This window comes from Myotis yumanensis, unplaced genomic scaffold, assembly GCF_028538775.1.
Source record: "Myotis yumanensis isolate MYYU_CA2020_CCGP unplaced genomic scaffold, mMyoYum1.0.hap1 SCAF_3, whole genome shotgun sequence".
Classification (NCBI taxonomy): Eukaryota; Metazoa; Chordata; class Mammalia; order Chiroptera; family Vespertilionidae; genus Myotis; species Myotis yumanensis.
In genome coordinates, this window is record NW_027223754.1 from 212,057,417 (window position 1) to 212,078,862 (window position 21,446).

Genomic DNA, 21,446 nt, shown 5'->3' on the forward strand with positions numbered 1-21,446 from the left:
CTGGCTTTACCTGTGGGCCCCCAGCACCTCCTGCCTTGATTGCTGTCTCAGTGTCGTGTGCCAGGCAGGATGCACAGGTGGCAGCCCACACGCACTGCCCGCACTTGCTCAGCCCCAGACTGTTAGGTCAGAAGGAGCCTAGAGATGGTACAACACAGCTCCCCCCCCCCCCCCCGCCCCCATGTCCTGGACGCTGACTCACACCCCAGGGGAAGGCCCTTCACCCTCCACCTGGAACCTATTCGCAAGCAGCCAGGCGAGCTTTGCAACATGCACACAGGTCGCCTTCCCTTGATGGAACCCTCCGAGGCTTCCTTTTTGTTGCCAGAAACCCAAACTCTCCTGACCTGTAAGCCCCCTCCCGGGGCTGGTGCCCGCCCACCCTGGCCTCTCCCCCAGCTCCAAGCTGGGGCCCTCGCTTCCTTCGCGCTCCCGCCAGCATGTGGTCTACTGGGTCCCCCCAGTCTTGTTGGGGCTGCACTCCCTCCCGCGGGTTTGGTGATGACTGGTCTGCCACACCCCCTGCAGGTGCTCAGGTGTTTGCTGAGTGGACGAGCTCCTTCTGACCTGAGAGTCCGGTGCTGAGCACGTGCGGGCGGTGCGCGCGGGCTGCCCCCTGTGCTCCTGCTGAGACAAAGCCATCGAGGCAGAAGGTGCTGGGCACCCACAGGTGAGGGATCGCCAGTCGGGGCCAGCGGAGGTGTTTCACCAATCAGCACCGCCTCCCCTGCCTCCCACTGACCGGTGTCCCTGGACTTCCTGACTTTAGGTGTTTGTCTGTGGTTTGGGTCACAGCAGACCGAATAGCCCACAAACTAACTCGGGGCCTAGGGCAATTCTAAAGGCCCAGTCAGTCTGGGTCTCACGTGAGACTGACAGGAACCAGTCCATCTGGAAGTAAAGGGTTTCCGAAAGCCCAGCTTTACCCGATAAACCACGGCTCGGACTTCCTTCCACGGGGACGAGGAGACCAGCTGTGGACCCCACAGTGCAGTGCTGTCTTGCCACCCCAGGAAAGCCACCTTGACAACGGGACCTCCCGAGGCAGAGGGTGACACCTGCGTCCCCCAGATCGCTCCTAGGCATTCCCCTCCCCCCACCCTGCCTCTCATCTCCGCTTACAGAAGGTATCAAAGGTGGCGGACAAAGAGCGAGGTGAATTCCATGCTTGGGACGCTGAGCCCGAGAGGAACAGCCAACCCCGACCCGGCCTGTGACCCTGTGCGGTCAGCCCCCGGGACAGGGTGTCCCTGGGGCTCATGCTCGTGCTGCCCTGAAGTGCTGAGGGGATCACGTGGGGGCCCCTTCCCGCAGCACACGCTCGACACCAGGCCTGGGACGTGTCTTTATTAAAGATGCAAGCAAGCACAGAAGTCTCATGTCCATACAGCACTGAAATAGAAAAATAGAAAAGAAACTTCACAGACAGCAGCCTCCCTCACGGATGCGCGGAAAAGGGGCCGCCGAGCCCACGCGCACCGCCACTCGCCACCTGCCGGTCCCAGCCGCTCGCCTTCACAGTAAAACACCTTTCAGGGATGCAGCACAGGACAGCCCCTCCAGCAGCGGCCTGGCCACCTCTCAGGGCACTTCCCAGCCACAGGCCACCCCGCCTCTCCCTCCTCCAGCCAGAGGTGGGCCAGGTGATGGGGAGACGGGGAGGAATGGGGATACAGACTCCACCTCTCTTCCCCCGGGGACACGGAGGTGCGGGGACAGAGACAGGGTGAGACTGCCAACTGGGGCTGAGAACAGGGCGCTAACCCTGCCACATGGCAGCTCAGGGCTGAGCGCCTCCGGTGGCAGAACCACCTGAAGGCTCAGGACCGGGAGCCCCAGGAACTCCCTGCGGAGCATCTGCTTCCCCAGCAGCAGGCTTCCGCTTCAGGGAACGAGAGAAAGATGGTGGCGAGGCCTCAGACTCCCAGTGTGTCCGGGTGGACTGTCCCATCGCTGGCCTGGGGCAGGCTCCCCCCCGTGTCCCGCTGGCTCTGCCCAGCGAGTCTCTGGCTGAGGGGCATCCCCTCTGAGAACGCCCGGTGGGCAGTTCCTGCCTCATTTCCAGGTGACAGAGAACTGCGCGCCATCGGGACAGCTTCCCCTCGGCCCCCACCTCATCGAGCCCTCACCTTCCTCCCAGACCAGGTGAGAATGAAGGGCTGCCTCACAGGAGAAAACTACAAAAATAAACTGCAACCTGAGATCCGTCTACCTTCGGTGTGGCTCACCCCGGGTGCCCTCGGGAGTGAACTTTGGTTTGGTTCGGACTGACACTTGTTCCGGTCTCCAGTGGGAAGCTCTATCAAACGCAGGCAGGAATGCGGGCTGTAAGAGGCAGGCGTCTGGCTGCATACGTTACAGGCTTTGTGTTCACGGTGCCACCGTTGGAACGGAACGGCGACCCTGACAATGTTTGTATCAGACACGGACAGACTTCAGATCCGAAGGCGGGACAGCTGCTCCGGGCGGCAGCCCCCTCCCACCTCCCGCGCGGCCCCCTCCCCGCGTGGCCACACCGCGGCCGGGGCTTGTCCAGCGAGTAACGAATGCGTGTACGGGACCGTAGCTAGTGGCGTCTGGGGACCGCGAGCATGCAGGGCTGTTGCCGGGGCTGCGCTTATAAATAAAAGTCAAACGTGAGGTCGCACTTCCCCATCTTCTGCTTGTACACCAGGTCGAACTTCTCGTTCATGGACACGGTGAAGATGTCCTTCCACAGCCCCACGCGCCCTGAAAGCAAACGAGAGAGCGTGCTGCACGTGTGCGCTGTCAGGCAGCTACCCAAGCACAGGAAGCCTGCAGGCCCTCTGAACCGGACAGGCTGGACCCCGAGTCTGACATCCTGGGGTCCTTTCCCGCGGGGTGGCCCAGTGCTCCTAATGCACGGAGCTGAGTTGCAGGCTGCCCCGGCCACGGGGGGCGGGGGGGTGGGGGCGGGGATATGACCCTGCACCCAGGCTCTGAGTGTGATTCTCAGCACAGGGAGTGTGGCCAGGTCTGTGGACCGTGGGGAAGTGGGGTTTCCGGATGTCCCCACTCACGGCTCAACAGCCCCACCAAGGGGCCCCTGCTGCTGTGGGCGGCAAGAAGGGAACACCATCCAAAGGCAGACCCTTGAGGCGACAGGCAGCCTCCAGGTCAAGGAGGGAGATTTTGAGAAGCCTGCGCGCAGCCCGGGAGGAATGGCTGTCACGGTGCCCGCCAGCTCTCCTGCCTGGATGCAGAGCGTGTGCGGCAGCCAGACTCCCGACTCCACAACAAGCGAGTCAGGGCTGCCCCTCCCTGGCCGCTGGGGCTGCAGCGCAGCAGGCGGTCAAAAACTGTGACCCTGGCCACCAGGCAGGAGCACGGAGCCCCAGACTGACGAGCAGGCTTGGGAGATGGAGCCCAAAAAAACTCAAACTGCAGAACCCACCCACTTTCCTGTCATCTACAACAGCTGCAGTTGGTTGGACAAATATTGACCCCTTGAGTGCCGGGGAGCGCTCCTCCTGTCTTTCGCCAAAAGTGCCAGGAGCGCTATCAAAGCTTCGCAATGGCGTCCAGTTCTAAGTCTGCTTTTATTAGTGATGAGGATATTGCTAAATATGTCAATGTAGTAAAGGTTTCCTTAAGTTTTTGAATATGTAACTTCATTTACTTGCGATTCATAATTTTTTTCCTAAACTGCTGTAAAATCAGCAAAAATGCCTTGGCAATTTTAGCACAGTTCCTAGGATATTGGTTGGCACTCAAAGGGTTAATGGTGCCCTGGCTGGTGTGGCTAAATGGTTAGTGTCGACACAGGCACTGAAGGGTCTCGGTTGGATTCCTGATCAAGGGCACATATCTGGGTTGTAGGTTCGACACCCAGCCCCGGTCTGAGCGCCAGCCAGCGGGAGGCAACCAGTTGATCTTTCTCTCTCTATCTCTCCCCGTCTCTCCCTCCCTTCCACTCTTCCTAAAAAAATCAATGGAAAAAATGTCCTTGGGTGAGGATTAACAAATAAAAATAAAACGTTAACGGTGACCGTGAAGATGCCAGGAGTGGGGTGCAGACCTCCCAGCTGGGAAGCTGTGACCCGCCAGCTGTCGCCGTGCTTTTCGGGAACGGCCTCGGGGACTAAGATGTTTGCTCAGAACCCTTTCAGCATCTCTGAGATCAGAGCTCGAGGTCGGAGCAAACACCCCTCCTTCGCCCCCAGCAGGACCTCGGGACCAACCCACCCCTGCGAGTGCGGAGCTCACACCCCAACAGGACAGGGTTCCCCTTTGGCCATGAAGATTACGTCAGTGTGGGGAGGAGAAAAACAAGAGGAACTGTTCTGCTCCCCGTTAATGGTACCCAAGGGAGGAAATCAGGAGCCTGTAGACCAAGCCACTATAAATAACTTTTCCATGATTGTTTTTCTCAGCTGAGGCAGCTGAGCGCGCATCAGAGGAGTCACCCACCTGGTTTAGGATTTGGAATCAAGACAGTGAATTTATGCTGGGATATGAATCAAATCTAAGCAATGCAGCTGGCTACTCAAGGCCCTGCATTCTCACCAGCGCAAGGAGGTCTTCCGAGCAAAGAGGCAATGTGCTAAAAGAAAACAAAATCAAAGAACTGAAATAAAGCAAAACCAAGGCAACAAGACAAAGCAAATCCATGGAAGGAGCCCTGGGACACACACACACACGAACCACGGGGGATGCAGGGACGGTCACACCCACAGGCAACAGAGCAAATGCAAAACCAAAAAGGAGCAAAAAAAAAATGTAAACCATAAACATGTGAGGATGCAGCCAGGAAACAAACGCGAGGCGCTGGGTTTGTTTCTTCCTGGAAAAGCAGGCCACTCTGCCCCTACAGGAGGGCACTGTGCCCCTGACCTTCAGAGCAGCCCGGGAGCCCTCTGCATCTGCAGAGAAAGGACAAGGCTGTCCAAGCTCAGAGCCTGACCGAAGGCCCCTCCCCAGGGCGTGGCAGCTGTGAGGGAGCCCACCCTTCCGCCCACCCAGGGTCTCCCATGGATCTGATGGCACCTCTTCCCCTTCCCTCAAGCACTGTCGTCTCCTGAGAAAGCTCCAGACTCACCACCCAGGAACCAGCGTCAGGTCACCACCACCAGGCTGTACCCCTTTCCCCGCTCTCCCACAGCCACAGCAACCCCTTGGGGACCACGGGGCTCTCCTGCCCCCGCTCCCCAGTCAAACCGCCTCTGAGGACACGGAGGGCAGCGGGGCCGGGAGAGGACTCCTGCCTGGAGCATCTCCTCCATCTCGAACTGCTGCCTGCCCCAGAGCAGCTCCCGGAGCAGCCAGCCCGGGCCCTGCGCTTTCTGCTCTCACCCCCTGCCGGGCCGGGCTTGCCTGACTGCCGCTGGCACTCCTGGTGCGTGCAGGAACCAGCACTTCCTCACGTGGGAACTCAAGCCCTCCCCGGCCCACAGGTTGGGGAATCCATCTGCACACGTGGGCTCTGCGATTTCACAGCCCAGACCATCCGGGCTCGGCTCTGTGGGGCCATCTGGGGAGACACCTGCTTGAGAACATCGTGCCCACAGAACCTGGCACGTGCCCGGGGGGCCCTCCTGTGAACCGAGACACCGTTTGCTCCGTCACAACGCAAACAGCTGCACGGCCCCGCTTCCAGGTGGCTGCGCCCCACGCACAGCAGAGGGCTCTGCCACACAAGACACGGGCAGCGGGACACTGAAGTGGGGCGGGGGTGGGGGGCCACGGGCCCTGGGCAGAGGAAGGGGCGGCAAGGGCGCGTACCCCGGCCCACGGGCAGGGCCTCGGCGTTGCAGCACTGGTCCACCAGCTGGTGGCAGTGCTCGATCAGCGACTCCAGCTGGGCCTTGTCACAGGACACCCCCAGGAACCTGGCCAGCTGCTCCACCATCGTCACCAGGTCCTGGAAGTAAGAGCAGAGGTGGTGCCGTTATTGACCTCTGGCTGGACCCCTCGAGGGGCCGTACTTGGTCCTGAGCCCAGTCTGAGATGGGCCTCAAGTGGAACTAAAGCCCCGGGGTTGGGACATGGCCCAAGGGCCACTCTCAAGCGGCAGCTCCGGGATTCAAACCCAGGTCCTCGGGAATGTGAAGCAGACAGGAGCGTGATGTCGCTGTGGCCACTGTAAGACAGCAGCAAAGGAAAAGCCCACCGGCTCACTCTCTTCTTCCCCATTCTCCTGACAGGCCCAGGCTGCCTGCCCTCAGCAGGAAGGAGTGAGCTGGCTGGGTCTGAGGCCGGATCCACTCACAGCTGGCCCAGCGCGCTGCTCCTGACTGTGGAGCGGCCTGACCCAGCCATGGGTCCCGGAGCTGCGTGCACACCTGCTCACCACGCAGCCCTCCCGCGGCTCCCCGCGGCTGCCACTCGCTCCCAGGGGATACAGCCGGTCCTTGCATGACAACATCCCTGTGTTCAGTTTTGTTCCACGGTAGCACGGATGTAGGAACTTAACTCTTACTAATGTCCATCAGCCTCCGGTAGCGATAATGGGCGTCATTATAAGTCGTTTCACATGGCCACAGAGCCCATCCACACTGTTCAGGGAGGACTTCTGGCAAACGGGGCTTCCAGTGGGCAAAGGGGGGGGCAAGTCTGGGCACACCTGAGGCCGGGGGGCTCTCGGACGCTCCAGTCAGTCCCACCACGGGGGGCGGGGCCCCCACCACCCAGGCTCTCCCGCCGGCTCCCGGCACCGCACACTCACCCGGTGCATGTCTTCATACTTGAGGAAGAGCACGTTGGAGTCCGTGCGGTGCTCCCAGAACTCCTGCACATGCTCGAACCAGGAGCCGTAGCCCACTGCGGAGAAAGGACAGGGGGTCACTCCTCACTGGGGGGGGAGGGCGTGCCCACGGGTGGCTGGGATTCCAGATGGAAAAACAAGCTCTTGGCTGGAGGGAGGGAGTCCCAGGGATTGGGGGGGGGGGGGGGGGGGGCGGGGTACAGGGCGAGAAGAGAGCCCCACAGACAAGGTCTTCTGAAGTCCCACGTTACCTGCTCTCTGCACAAGTCTCTCCAGGAAACAGCCCTCAGCCCCCCCACACCCCCCCTCCGCCACCTCTGGATGCCCTAAATACCCGACATGGGGGTGAAGGCCTCTGCTCGCCTGGCATGGACGGTCCCTGGCACATGGGGTTGTGTTTAACAATGGCCACTGGGAAGAAAACGATGCCAGAAAAAGGGACACGGGCCAGTCGGTTTGCTGGTGGGGTGATGGGTGCAGAAGACAGATCCTAGCACAGGGCTGGCACACGCTCCCGTGGCCTGGGCACGCCCCCAAAGTGCATGGGTACACCCTGTGCTGTCGGCGGGTCCTCTGGCCTTGCTCTTGTCATTTCTTATTCAAATTTTCAGAACCCTGGACAGAGAAGAGCCAGGCAGGGGCCCTTCTAGCCCCGATGCAGGCACTGTCTGGGAAGAGGGAGTAAAGGGAAGACCTGCAGGACCACGGGGAGTGCCCATGGCCTTGGCCGTCAGTGCCTGACGGTGCGGTGACCTTCAGACGCGGGCGGGCCTGCCTTGGGATCACTTTCAAATGCTCTGCCCTACCCCACTGGCGACTGGAACTTGCTGAGTATCCACCAAACACTGGACCCTAATCTCGGCACCTGCTCCCCCTGCAGCAGTCCGGCTGGCACTGCTGGAGCTGGGGAATCTCACAGGAAGTGTATAACACCCGGTGCCACCGCGGGTGAGGGGCAGAACTGCGTGAGGACCTGCTGACCCGCTGCCCAGGGCGGCTTCCCCCCACTCCCGCGGAGCACGGCCTTCCCGCCCCTCCCTGGTCACACTGGCCTGGGCGGGGCTCCCTGCCTGACCCTCATCCCGCTGGGTCCCCCCAGGGCCTGCACTGGGCCTGTCACCAGTCACGGAGACGTCTGGGCCCCGTTTTCACTTCCGAATCCAGGCCGGCAGGGAGAGGCTTTGAACTGGGGAGCCTCAGAACCCAACACCGAGGCTAGAGAGGGGCTTCTGAGGGGGACGCCCGCTCTGCTGCGCATGAGCCATGGCCTTGGACAGGCGTCCTGCCGCCCTGGAGCCCGGCTTGCTCGCCCATCTGCGGGAAAGCAGGCCCGACGGGCACAGGGATGGCCAGACCGGGGCTGCGGGCGGAGCGCCAGCACAGCCGGTGCTGCATGAACAGCGAGCGCCCTGCGGTGATGTCCCGGGGCTGGCGCACTTACGCTTGTCGTTCATGAACCTCCGGCAGAACTCCTGGAAGGTGCCGCGGTAGCTCATGGTGCGCAGGGAGCGGTGGAACTGGTAGTAGGACACCACCAGGTCCTTGGGGTTCCGCGCCATGTAGATGACCTAGGGGGCGGGGAGGGAGCGGGCGGGGGGGGGGGGGGTCAGACACCCTCCTCCCGCCAGCAGGTCCACGGGCCACACCCGCTCCTGCACCCCGACCCTTCCAGCATCGAGGCCGCCCCACCCGCCGCCCCACACCGAACGCTTCCCGCTGCGTTTGAGCAGGGGTGCGACCTCGCCCACACGGGGCATCCTGCTGGGGCAGGTCCGAGAGCGGAGCCATTTGTCATATCTCTGTCTCCAGCTCTACTTCAGAGTCAGCGGGAGGAGACAGGAGGACAGTCCTGACACCGGTGGTGAGAATTGTGGGCTCAGAAACGTCACGCAGTGGAGAAACGAGAAAACTCAGCCTGAAACGCTCGGCCTTCCACAGGCAGAGGCTGGACTAGGCTGGTGCAGCCCAAGTTCAACGATGAGGGAAAACCCAGGTTAAAGTGTGAATGAAACGCTAGAGATACTGGCTCTGCCAGGGTGGGCACCGGCACCAGGGTCTCACTCCCCGGATCCTCAGGGGCCATGAGGGCCCAGGCCAGCGGGAGGGGCAGGGCATTACCTTGGAGTCGCCGTTGTGGAGGTCGGAGGGCAGGAAGCGGTAGGGGAGGTGGCTTTTGATGAGGCGGGGTGACGTCAGTTCCTGCGGGGGGTCGGGGAGAGGCGGTCAGTCCCACGGGCCTCGGGGCCTTTCCCATGGGGGCGGGCGGCGAGGGTGTCGGACGGTCGGGACCAGCGCTCCGCCTGACAAACTTCCCGCCCGAGGCAGGACCACCCTCCGGGCTGAAGCTCCGGCCAGATGTGAGCAAGATGCGCCCGTCCTCGGGCACCCACAGCCCGAGTCGGCCTGTCAGTCACCAGGGTCTGCCCGGAGGACCAGGGCCGGCCTTGAAGGGCAGCAGGGGAGGCACGAGGCAGAGGGGCAGCTGGGCCCTCAACCGTCTCAGCAGGACGCCTTCCTGGGGCTCCGGGAGCGTGCCAGGCCCTCTGCCCCGACTCGGCCATCCAGTGCCGCTGGCTCCCCGTTGGGCACACTGGTCACCCCTTTAACCGCCACTCCTCCTTGTTGCCGCCCGGTCCGTCTCCCTCACTGCATGTCAGCTCTGAGCGCTGTACCCGGATGCCAAGGGCAGTGCCGGCCACGGGTGCCCAGCGCAGCACTACGCACGGGCTCTGCGGACGAGTCAACACAGAATACTCAACCAGTGGGACAGGGACAGGCGGTCCACGCTGGAAATGCCACCTGAACTAAGGTGGCAGAGGGGAGGGTGGAGAGAACATTCCGGATGCATCGGAGGGATGGAATGGACAGGAAATTGGGGTGTTTATTTCATTCCTGACACCAAAAATTTGATGCAAATGCATCCTACCCAGCTCCCTGAAGAGACGGGGTAAACCACAGGGCAGGGGAGATGACGCAAGGCCCGCACCCCCACTGCCTCCTGCCCCCACTCCTGGCACCTGTCTCCTTTCTACCTTGAAGTCACCCACATCACCCACCCATCGATTCCAGGTCACCGTCACGGGTTCAGGTTGTCTCCTGGCTACCTGGGGTGCCGGCAGCTCTCGGCTCGTCCTCCGCCCACAGGGCCCCCCCACCCCCACCCCTCGGGAGGAGCTGTCACCTTGATGATGTCCAGGCCGGGCTGCGGGTACTCCAGGACCGGGAGCTGCTCGTCGATGTTCATCAGGCCGATCTCATCGGGGTCCGCGCCCTGGCTCACCAGGTAGACCACCTCCTGCAGCAAGCTTGTGCCTGAGGGAGGCCAGGGAGGCGCTCAGAGGCCAGGGCGGGGCCCTCTCAGCTCAGCACTCGCCCAAGGAGGGGCTGAAGGGCCATTGGGGGGTGGGAGGGGGGGGCGCCCAGGAGCGCCTGAGTCTAGCAGAGAACACTGGCCTGGGCCAGCAACTCGGCCTGAGTCCCACCCTGCGGTGACTGGGGAGTGCCTCTGAGGTTGTCAGAGGATGAACAGGACGCACAGCGCCTGCTGTCCGGCCCAAGGGCTGTAACAATGGATGGTGCTCAGTCCCGAGGCTTCCAGCTCAACTTGCCATTCACACAGCAGCCACGAGGCTCCAGCGGGAGGACTCCCAGCCGGCGTCTGACACTGCGGCGCTGTGTGCCCAGCACCCACAGCTACACAGGCGCCCTGTAATCCCAGAGTCTCCCAGGTTACACGGAGACGCCTGCAGACACGCACCAGGGCGATCCTGGCCGCGCCGCCCAGAACAGCCGGGCCTGGGAAACCACGGCACCGTGGGCAACACCAGAAGGAGAGCAAGTGTGATTGATCCTCGTCCAGGGCAACGAGCCGCCGCGGCCCTGAACCCTGCTGCGCTCAGCGAGGCTGCGCGCCACACACAGCGCTGGGCCAGAGGAGCCCGACCCTCGGGCCACCTCGTGTCTGGTTCTTGGTGACTCCACCCACATGAGGCTCCGCAACGGGTGAGACAAGCTACGATGCTGACACGGACCCAGATGGCATTCCACCCACTGCAGACCCTCCCAGGACCTGCTTCTCCCCAGTAAAGCGAGGCCTCCCCAAGCCCCCGCGCCTGGCAGCCTCCCCCCACGACCCCCCTCGCCTGGCAGCCTCTCCCCCCGGCCCCCACGCCTGGCAGCCTCCCCCCACGGCCCCCCTCGCCTGGCAGCCTCTCCCCCCGGCCCCCGCGCCTGGCAGCCTCCCCCCACGGCCCCCACGCCTGGCAGCCTCCCCCCACGGCCCCCCGCGCCTGGCAGCCTCCCCCCACGGCCCCCCCGCGCCTGGCAGCCTCCCCCCACGGCCCCCACGCCTGGCAGCCTCCCCCCACGGCCCCCCGCGCCTGGCAGCCTCCCCCCACGGCCCCCCGCGCCTGGCAGCCTCTCCCCCCGGCCCCCGCGCCTCATCCACTGAGCTCCTACGGCCTCCCTGCTGGTCCGGAGCGTGCTGTTTGCACGGGCTGGTCCCCTGCCTAAAGCCCTTTCCTCCCTCCCTCAAGTCCTTCAGAGGTGAGGGTCCCTGACCAGCCACATAACTGACACCCCCGCCCTCACCCTGTCCCTGCTGCGCCAACGGCCCAGGCATGACTTGCACATCCTTTATTCTGAATGCACAAGCAAACCCTGGGTGCTGAGCAATCAGAAAGAGGTGTGTTGATCAAGGAAGACTTCCTGGAGAAGGCAGCTTCGGAGTAAAGACCCTAAGGGGAAAAGTGGTGCAGCAGCTCTTCAATTCAGACAGAAAAGCTACTAACCCTGGGAGCTTCCCACCAACCTGAGAGGCAGGGCCATCACTCCCTCACAGACGAGGCTCCTGAGGCCAAAGTGGGCCCAAGGTCACAGAGCCAGTGTGTGGCCCACCCTCCTCCTCCCAAGGCCCACCCATCGGCAGCTCAGGGCAGCTGCACTGGGCGTCTGTGCCCTCAGGAACGACTGTGGGCAGAGTTCCCGAAATGGCTCTCCTGGGCCGTCCTCAGGGCCTATTTTTAGTGCTCCCCACCCCCACCCCTGCAGCCCCCACAGGCAAGGACCCAAACCGATGTTCTCTGCACATTAACATCGATTTCTATCAATATCGACTCGTCAACTCCAAAGCCCCATCAGCTCTCTGTGCCGGAAGGCCAGCCTCGCCAGAGCCAGTGGGCGGCCTGTCCCCAGTGGCCCCTCCGGGTCCACTTCCTGGCTGAGCAACGCGCGCTCCCCTCCTCCAGCCTTCAGGGCCTCAACAGGAGGGCAGTGCCCCGCACCGAGGGCGGGGAAGGGGCACACGGCACAAGTGCAGGGAGCAGCCCCAGGCCGGCAGGCGAGAAGTGACTAAACGATCGCAGAAAAAGCCCGACCAGAGGTGATAAGGACAACGGGCACTGACGGGCACTGCGAGGTTCCTGCCGCTCCGCTCGGCACCGCCCGGCTCTGCAGGCTCTCGGCCAGGCACCAGGGCGCAGTCCTCCGGGCTCGCCGCTCCTCTCCATGCCGCTGCCCCCCCTCCCAGGTCCCAGCACCAGGCACCCCTGGGGGTGAGCTGGAGCCCACTCAGCCTCCATCCACTCTCTTGGCTGCCGCGGCCCCCAAACACCCCAGTGGCTCTCGCGTCCTGCTTAGCCTCGTCCCCCCTCCCCACGCGCTCCCACGTTCGATGCTGGGGCTGGGGCTGCTATGCCGAAGCTGTCCACAGGCTGCTGCCCACCGGGCCCACTGGGCCCTGACCTTTGGGCCATCGGGTGCCTGTCCTGGCCCCGCAGGACCAGAACTTCTGTTCCAGCCCCCAGCGCAGCAACCTCGAGGGCAGCTCATGAGGGCAGGGAGCGCGTCTTAGCAGAGCCCGCCCCGGACTTCCCCGTGTCTCCTGCGAGGCAGGGCTACCACCCCTGTCCCACAGGCATGGGGAGGGAAGGCGGGACCTGAACACAGCCCCCGAGTCCCGCCTGGGTTCCTTCTGCAGAGCCTCACCCTCCTGCCTGCAAGGGCCTCTCAGGATCTGACGTCTGGCTACCTCCCACCCTCAGCTCACTCGACAGGGGCTGGCCCTGGAGCCCTGCCTCCCTCCTGGGCCATGGAGGCGATGCCTGCCCTCCTTCACAGGCTGGCGGGGTCAAGGCCACAGGTGACCTGCGCAGGCCAGAGGGGCTCAACCACTCTGAGCTCCAGACACATGAGCACCGCTGACGGGACCACGCCCGCAAGGACACACCACAGCCTCCAGCCAACCAGGCAGCCTCCTCCCCACACGGGACACGCGGCCTCACGGCAGCCACACCCGGTAACAGGTGACACCTGGGGCCACCCGCACGGCCGGGCACAGGGAGGGTTTATGAGCATCTCCTGTGCAGATGTGGAAACGGAGCTCAGTTCAGATTCCTAGTCAAGGTCATGGGAGGGGAGAGCTACATCTGCAGTGGGACCCCAAGGAGGCAAGGCCCCGCTCCTGCACCTCCTCCCAGCACGCGGGGGAGCAGGAGGGTGTGTGAGGCCCTGCGGGTGGGCTGTGGGCAGATGGGGGGGCAGGGCCACAGCTGTGCTGGGTGCCCCTCCACTCCTGCAGCCCCCCAACCAGGGGTACAAAAGCAGGTGGGGGCAGAGCGTGGCCAGCACCCCAACCACTTCCTGGGGGAGGTGAGCAGAGGAGGGAGCAGGGCAGCAGGAAGGCTGAGTCCCAGCGAGTCTGAGGGGAGGGGAAGGGAGGAGAGGGGAGGGGGGGGTCCAGCTATCACCCTGAAACTGGGGGGGCCGCAGGGCCACCTCGCGGGGAGGAACACGCCACAGGCTTTTACTGAAGGGGACCTCCTGCAGAAGAGCTTCCGCAGACCCCGGGAAATCACCCCCGTGCGGCGGGCGGGCATGAACTCTGACCCTGGGTCTTGGGCTGAGGCCCACGGCGTCCTGGGGGGACTCCTCGGGAATGGGGCCCGGCCGGTCACAGGCCGGAGGGAGCCCATCGCCATGTCCACCCACCCCTGGGGAGAGAGTGACCAGCACTCTCGGGTCAGAACCAACGGAACTTGGCTCCCAACCCCCAGGATCCAGACCCTGGGGTTAGAGCTCTCTTCTTGTTTTATTAACCAAAGTCTCGCAGGCACCTGGTTTAAGAAGCCGGAGGACTGTAACAGAACATCCAGGCCCTCCCCCTCCCCTCCCCACTCCCACACCCAGAGCAAGTTCCTGCCGACTGTCCTCCCACCGCGAGTTCCGCAGGTGCTCAGGTCGGTGGCTGTTTCACGACCGCGACGTTTCCATGTTTCCACGGTGCTGATTCCAACTGGGGAAGGTGCGGACCTCGCCAAGGCCCCCCGCCCCCCGCCCCCCAAGCCTCAGAGCAGGACTTGGCCTGACGATGCGAAGCCTCTGAGTGTCTCGCTCAGCGCACAGTCAAGGCCACACCTCCTTCCTGCACGGGGTTGTTTTCCTAGAGCCCACGGCTGCTCTGGTGCCCGCTCAGCTTTCTGTGCGGATGAGTGAGCCTTCCCCCTCCATGACAAACCCCCCCACGCGGCCAAGCACACGGGGGCTCGCTCAGCTCTCTATGCCCCAGGTCGTGCCCCTCCTGCTCCACGACCGCTGTCCGCTATCCAGGTGCCCCTCCTTGGTGGCAGGACCCGCCCTCCAGCTGCTTCCGGAGCATGAGGCTGAGACCCTCTCTGCCAGGTGCCTGGCAGCTTGGCTGGGCACAATTCCTGGCTGGGAGCCTTTTCCCTTAGAATTCTGAAAGCGCCGTCCCGTCCGCCAGCGGCCAGCGCTGGGCTGAGACGCTAAGATCCTGGTTCGCAGCCTTTGAGCGTGGCCCGTTTTTCTCTGGAAGCTTCGCGATCTTCTCTATCTCCGTTTTTAATTTCACAGTAATTCAGATGCTTCAGTGTGGCCTTGTACCCGTGGCCGTGCCAGACACGGGGGTTAACTCGTGTCCGTGAGTTCTGAAAATCCTGGTTTCCATCACTCCTCTTCCACACTCCCTTCCTTCTGCAATTCTGAGATCTTTTCATTTTCGTATTTTGGCTCCTATTTGCCCTCATTTTGTAAAATGTTTGTTCTACCTACTGGGGTATTTCCTCCACTTGGCCACCCAAACCTCACAAGTCAGATCTTAAAATCCCAGCTGCCATGCTGTTAACTATTTCTAGTTGATGAAAGAGAGAGAGAAGGAGAGAAACATCGATGTGAGAGACACACTGGTCAGCCACCTCCCACACACCCTCCCACAGGGTCCAAACCCGCGACCCAGGGATGTGCCCGCCTGGGAACTGAACCTGCTGCCTTGGTGCATGGGCAACGCGCCAACCAACGAAGCCGCACGGCCGGGCCCAGCCACCGCGCCCTCCTCGTCCGCTGCTCTTCCGTGGAGCGCAGCTGCCCTCCCTCTCCGCGGACCCCTCACAGAGCGAGGGTTTCGGGTGGTGTTTTTTGAGTTTTGGGTTTTGATTTTTTTTTTTTTTTTGGTTTTTCTTCTGCTCTGTACAGTGTCTTTCATTCTTCCAAGCTCTCTTTTCTGATTTGTGTTTTGTTTTTGCAGTATCTGTCCTTGATGTTGGCGGCTTTAAGACCTGGTGACCTTGAGTCCACCCACAGGTAAAGCAATGCGGATCAGCCGTCTGCGGGGGCGAGGCTTGCTGACACGGGCTGTGTGTCTGGGACAGCAGCCCAGCCCGCGAGGTGCTCTCACGGCTGAGATGGGAGGTGCCATGTGCACATATTCCGACTCTTCTTTTTTCCGGAGAACATGCCCCTCTCTTTGCCCTGCAGGACCACAAGCATCCCCGGAGCCAAGCAGGGGAGGGGCTGGGAGCCTCCCTCTCAGGGCGTAGCTTTCCGGGATCCCCATGTCCGATATGGCACCGTACCCCCGCCTGTCGCTGTGCCCGCCATCCCCAACCCACAGCCTCTGCACCTCCTTCCCCAGAAAAACCCGCCTTTGCAGCAGCCTCCCTCCCGTCCTTAAGTCCTTAATCCCCATCAGGCCGCCACCCTCCGCTGCCAGGCGGACCCCAGCCCCAAGCCCTGCCGCTGGAACTGGTCCCCGCGCCCCGCCGCCCCCTCTGCTGGCCCTTAGCTGCTCTGCCGCTCAGCCAGGGAAGCTCAGCCACACACCTGACCTTCCAGAACCTGCTGGCACAGCCGACCCATCACCACTCTCCTCCTCCCCAGGGTTCGAGCTCCACTCCGTGACTAGCATGTGGAGAGGTTTCTAGAGGCAGCAGAGATGCACCTGCGTTCAACCTGCCCCACCCCCTCGTGAGCCACGGCATCCCAGAGCCACAGGACCCCCATCACCGCCAGACCTGGCCCGCTCCCTCGGGGGCAGCAGCAGCTGAACGTTGGAAGCTGCACTGCGGAGCTGGCCCAGGCCCGGGCTCCTGCACCCCACACTCCTACAGCCCCTCACTCCTACAGCCCACACTCCTGCACCCCACACTCCTGCAGCCCCGCACTCCTGCAGCCCCTCGCCCCTGCACCCCTCGCCCCTGCAGCCCCTCGCCCCTGCACCCCACACTCCTACAGCCCCTCACTCCTACAGCCCACACTCCTGCACCCCACACTCCTGCAGCCCCGCACTCCTGCACCCCGCACTCCTGCAGCCCCTCGCCCCTGCACCCCACACTCCTGCAGCCCCTCGCTCCTGCAGCCCCTCGCCCCTGCACCCCGCACTCCTGCAGCCCCTCGCCCCTGCACCCCCTCACCCCTGCAGCCCCTCGCTCCTGCAGCCCCTCGCTCCTGCAGCCCACACTCCTGCACCCCTCGCCCCTACAGCCCCTCACTCCTGCAGCCCCGCACTCCTGCAGCCCCGCACTCCTGCAGCCCCTCACTCCTGCAGCCCCTCACCCCTGCAGCCCCTCGCTCCTGCAGCCCCTCGCTCCTGCAGCCCGCACTCCTGCACCCCTCGCCCCTACAGCCCCTCACTCCTGCAGCCCCTCATTCCTGCAGCCCCGCACTCCTACAGCCCCTCACTCCTGCAGCCCCTCACTCCTGCACCCCACACTCCTGCAGCCCCTCGCTCCTGCAGCCCCGCACTCCTGCACCCCGCACTCCTGCACCCCGCACTCCTGCAGCCCCTCGCCCCTGCAGCCCCTCGCTCCTGCACCCCGCACTCCTGCACCCCGCACTCCTGCAGCCCCTCGCCCCTGCACCCCGCACTCCTGCAGCCCCTCACTCCTGCACCCCGCACTCCTGCAGCCCCTCTCTCCTACCCCCTCTCTCCTGCAGCCCCTCTCTCCTGCAGCCCCGCACTCCTACACTCCTCTCTCCTGCAGCCCCTCTCTCCTACCCCCTCTCTCCTGCAGCCCTGCACCGGGCTGGGACTTGCTCTCCCAGACACCGAGAAGGCTCCGGGCCAGGAAGCAGCAAGGGCGGTCTCTACCTCTCATTCGGCAGCATCCCGTCCTAGGAGGTGCCACATCAGACATCTCTCAGGATCGTCTCTTGATTGTCTCTCAGGATAATCTCCACGGCACGCACGGGGACACGGACCTCAGAGGACAGGTGTTGCTCAGGCACATGGCTGAGAATGGATGGCGAGCCAAGGCAAGAAGCCCTAAGCAGTGCACACATGGGGGCCCAGCTGTCACCCAGTGACAGCCAAGTGCAGCGCGCCATGTCCCAGGGACTGGTAGCCACTTCCTCACGGCTCCTCACCAGCCCCAGGCGGCTCCTTCCACTGCGTCTCACACACGGAGAGCGGGCTCAGCGGGGGTCAGCGGGGCGCTGCCCAAGGCCACAGTCTGCTGGCCGGGGACCCGGCACCCACCACTTTGACTCCAGAACTAGAGTGTTTTCACACACACACACACATCACATACTTATACACATCCACACACCACACATGCCACACATATATACATATCACACACATGCATGCACACATATACACATGCACACACCACACACATACACATGCCACACATGCACACATACCACACATGCGCCACATACTTACACACATGTCACACATATACATATCACACACATGCATGCACACATATACACATGCACACGCCGCACATACACACACCACACATGCACATACACACCACACACACACATACCACCACACACACACACGACACACACACGACACACACACTGCACACACACACCACACACACCACACACATGACTCATAAAAGTGGGCAGCAAAACCAAGGCCAGGAGTGCTGAAGCGCTAACCCTAAACCCCACCAGACTGGGGATGGAGCGCGGGTGTGGTGAGAAGCCCTTCTAAGGCTCAGACCAAAAGCTGACGGGGGGCAGGAACACCGAGGAAAGACCCCCTGGAAACTCAGCCCTGAGCTCGGCACACGGTGGAGCCACAGGAGTGAAAACTGGTGGTCAAGCAGGTGGTCGGAGCAACAACAGAACCCACACGCAGCCCAGCTCCCACGTAAAGGCCTGGCCAGATCAGACAGCCCGCATCCAAGCACAGATGCCACTGACCTCTGGCTCCAAGGTCAGCACACCATGTCCAGCAAACAAGCAAAAAGCACTACTCGTTCTAAAATAGCCCGCTGTCAGCAGACAAAACAGTCAACAGAATCAGACTCCATTTAAATCAGTCTGCGTAACATGTTAAAGGATTTCATGGAAAAGGTGAACAACATGCATGAACACGGGGGGTATTTCAGCAGAGAGGTGGAAACTAGACCTCAAAATGCTAAAGGAAAAATAAAAACACGAACAGAAATGCAGAATGCTGACGGCTCACAGCCTGACCTCATGGGCCTGACACAGTGGAAGAAAGAATCAGTTCACCGAAGACCGGGCAGCAGAAACTGTAATGATCACTGGAATCTCAAAAGAAGAGAAAGAACGGGATGGAAGGAATATTTGGAGAGATAATGGCTGAGCGCTTTTCCAAATAGTGAAAGGTATCAAACCACAGATCTAAGAAGTTCAGCACCACCCCCCCCACTGCCAAATCAAGACAAGTAACCCCACCCTGAAAAAAAATACACCTGGCCTTATATTAAGTGCTGAAAACCAAAGATAAAGAGAAAATCTTGAATGCAGCCAGAGGGGAAAAAAGACCCATTTCACAGAGGACCAAAGAATTACACAACTTTCATCAAACACCATGCGCTTGCCGTGCAGCTGGAGGGGCCTCGCTGCACTGAGCCTCAGGCCCATCAGGCAGGGAGGTGGTCCCTCCTACCCCTGCAGAAACCACAGCTCCCAGGCATGTCACCTGCCCAGGTCACCCAGGCGGCAAGCAGCAGAGCTACATTCAAACCCAGGACTTCCAGCTCCCAAGCCAGGCTCTTAATCTCTACGCACTGGTGCCTCCTACAGACCCACCCTGGTGGGGAGGAGAGAGGGAAGGAAGGGAAAGGCAATGTGAACTGGGCCCCTGCAGAGGCCGCAGAGCAGTGGCAAAGCCTCGAGATCCCCCCAAGCTGCCCCCACCAACACGGCTCCCCCCTCCACTGGCAGCCCCTCCCCAACCTTCCTCAGAGGAACTGGCCCAGCTCTTGGGCGGCGGGGACCTGCATGGCCATGACAGCCAGGCCACAGCTCTCGCTGCCTCCCTCCCTCCCTCCCTGTGGGTCCCACATGACCTCCAGCCCTCCTTCCCACGGGCTGCAGACCCAGCACCCAGTGTGGGTGCAGCCGCCTCCTCCCTCCCACACACAGGCCGAGGGAGACCTGAAGGGATGTTTAAAGAGCCAGACAGCCGCCCGCCTCCCTCCCTCCGAACCTCACAGGCGGACAACCCCTTGCAGCAGGCCCTGCACGCAGACCTGCTTTAAATTCCCGCCCGCCACTCGTCAGCTGCGACCTTGGGCTCTCCCCGCTCGGCGCCTAGACTGTGGTGGGTTGTCAGGAAGATGACATCAGTCAGTGCTGGGGGAGGGGGCCCCGGGGTCCTGCCTGTTACCCGGGTGACGCAGGAGGCCCTGAAGCTAGGGAACACCGGGCACACGCTCCGGCCAAGGCGGGCCCTCCCCCACCGGAGCCCACGCAGGGGAGGAGGACGGTCCACAGTCCCCACGCCCGCCCGATCCCCTTCCCAGACGATCCCCTGGACTCTGCGCGCATCCGAGGCCGCACTGGGTCCAGGAACAGAGAGGTTAAGTGACTGTCCAAGGTCACACAGCCCGCAGCGGGATGGGAGGGGAGGAGACTGCCCGGGCCTGGCCTCCGGGCAGCTCCAGCCAAACAGGCTCCATCGCCCCCCCTCCACCCCCACGGGACGCTGTCCAGCCTCCAGCCGCGGACACCGGGCTTCACCTCCGGTCTCCGGCCTCAGTTTCCCCAGATGCGGGCCGCCCACCCCCATCCCGCCTACAGGGTCCCGGGCACGGGCGGGCGGTGGCGCCAGGCCCTCCCAGCCCAGACTGCACGCGGCCGCGCGTCCCCGGGCGCCGCAGAGCCGGGGCGGGGCGGCGGGGGCTCACCGGACTTGGGGTAGGTGACGATCCACACGTCGCTCGGCCGCACCGGGAAGTTGGCGATCTCCTCCATCTTCCCGCGGCAGAAGGGCGGCAGCCGCACGCCGTGGAACTCGAAGTACTTGCTCTCGAACTCGCCCGGGGTGCTGGGGGTCTCGGCCTCGCTCTCCGCCATGCCGCCGCCGCCGCCGCCGCCCCGCTGCCGCCGCCCCGCGCCGCGCCCGCCCCGCGCGCCCACGCCCGCCGCCCCGCCGCGCGCCGCTCCCTCCGCAGGCGTGACGTCACGGCGCCGCCTCACCCACCGGCGCTGAGACGGCGCTCGCCGGTATGACGTCATGGCCCCGCCCGCCGCGCCCTGCCCTCCGCAGACGTGACGTCTCGAGGCCTCCGGGCCCGCCCCGCCCCGCACACACCTGGCGGCGGGTCCCCACCCCCGGGGGGACCGCGGCCGCCCCCCGCCCGCCGCCTCCCAGCCTCCCAGCCTCCCAGCCTGCCGTCCGCATCCCTCCATCACGCTCTCATCCGCCCACCGCAGGGCCCATCTTCCGCAAGCGCTCAACACAGGCTAGAAGCGCTGCAGCCAGAGGTGACCTTAGCGATTCCTTCACTCCCCGGGCATGTTCAGGAAGCTTCTGACCTGTGCCAGGCACACTCCAGGCTCCTGGCCCTCTGGGGCTTACATTTGTGCATAACCAGGAAAATCTCAGGTAGTGACATGCGCTATGGAAGACGGGCCCCATAATCTCCTAGGGCAGAAGGTTCGGGGGTGTTACTGCAGCTTTCCAGGACCCATGGCAGACCTACAAGGACGCTCTCCAGATAGCGCCCCCAATTCTGCGCTGAATGAGGCCCTTCTTAAGCAGACAGCAACTTGAGAACAACAGAATTCTAAAGAGGTTTTAGTACAAACCCTCATCCAATCATCGACACTCTCTCTCTCTCTCTCTCTCTCTCTCTCTCTCTCTATATATATATATATATAATATATCACGTGAATGAATGCTAATGCAGGGGGCTTCTCACTGCAGAAGAAGGCAAGGAAGAGCTGTGTGGTTTTGAACTGGAACCTGAGGTACTGATATGAGTTTGCTATTTTTAAAACTATTTCTTATCTTTGCTAACAAGGCCCAGAGGCACGGGGTTCCAGTAATACCAGGCACACCCAGTGCCCAGACCCTCCTGGTTTCTAGATACTTCCCCGCCAGAAGGAAACACGGTTTCTTGAAGAAAAGGTCCATTCCAGGGCTGGGCAAAGAAAGTACAAGATGAGCCTGAAACGTCTTGTTGGGCAAAAAAAAAAAAAAAGTGTTTTTAGA

General features: G+C 62.6%; 1 protein-coding gene across 1 annotated transcript; it reads right to left on the minus strand.

Annotated features, from left to right (window-relative positions):
- Positions 1-1,332: 1,332 nt before the first annotated feature.
- SULT4A1 (sulfotransferase family 4A member 1) lies at positions 1,333-20,336 on the minus strand. The gene is made up of 7 exons (XM_070411266.1): positions 20,137-20,336; positions 9,906-10,036; positions 8,843-8,923; positions 8,166-8,292; positions 6,686-6,780; positions 5,743-5,881; positions 1,333-2,730 (listed from the first exon to the last, which is right to left on the minus strand). Exons 1-7 carry the CDS (start codon positions 20,303-20,305, stop codon positions 2,618-2,620), a joined length of 855 nt encoding a protein of 284 aa, XP_070267367.1. The 5' UTR covers positions 20,306-20,336; the 3' UTR covers positions 1,333-2,617.
- Between the last annotated feature and the right edge of the window lie 1,110 nt (positions 20,337-21,446).

Bases quoted from the DNA above. Each gene is read 5' to 3' on its own strand.
- SULT4A1 (XM_070411266.1), bottom strand. From the start codon at position 20,305: ATGGCGGAGAGCGAGGCCGAGACCCCCAGCACCCCGGGCGAGTTCGAG. The intron at 8,924-9,905 runs GTGACAGCTCCT...GACCCCCCGCAG, and splicing joins CCGGCCTGGACATCATCAAG to GAACTGACGTCACCCCGCCT. The intron at 2,731-5,742 runs GTACGCGCCCTT...GTTTGCTTTCAG, and splicing joins GGCCCTGCCCGTGGGCCGGG to GGCGCGTGGGGCTGTGGAAG.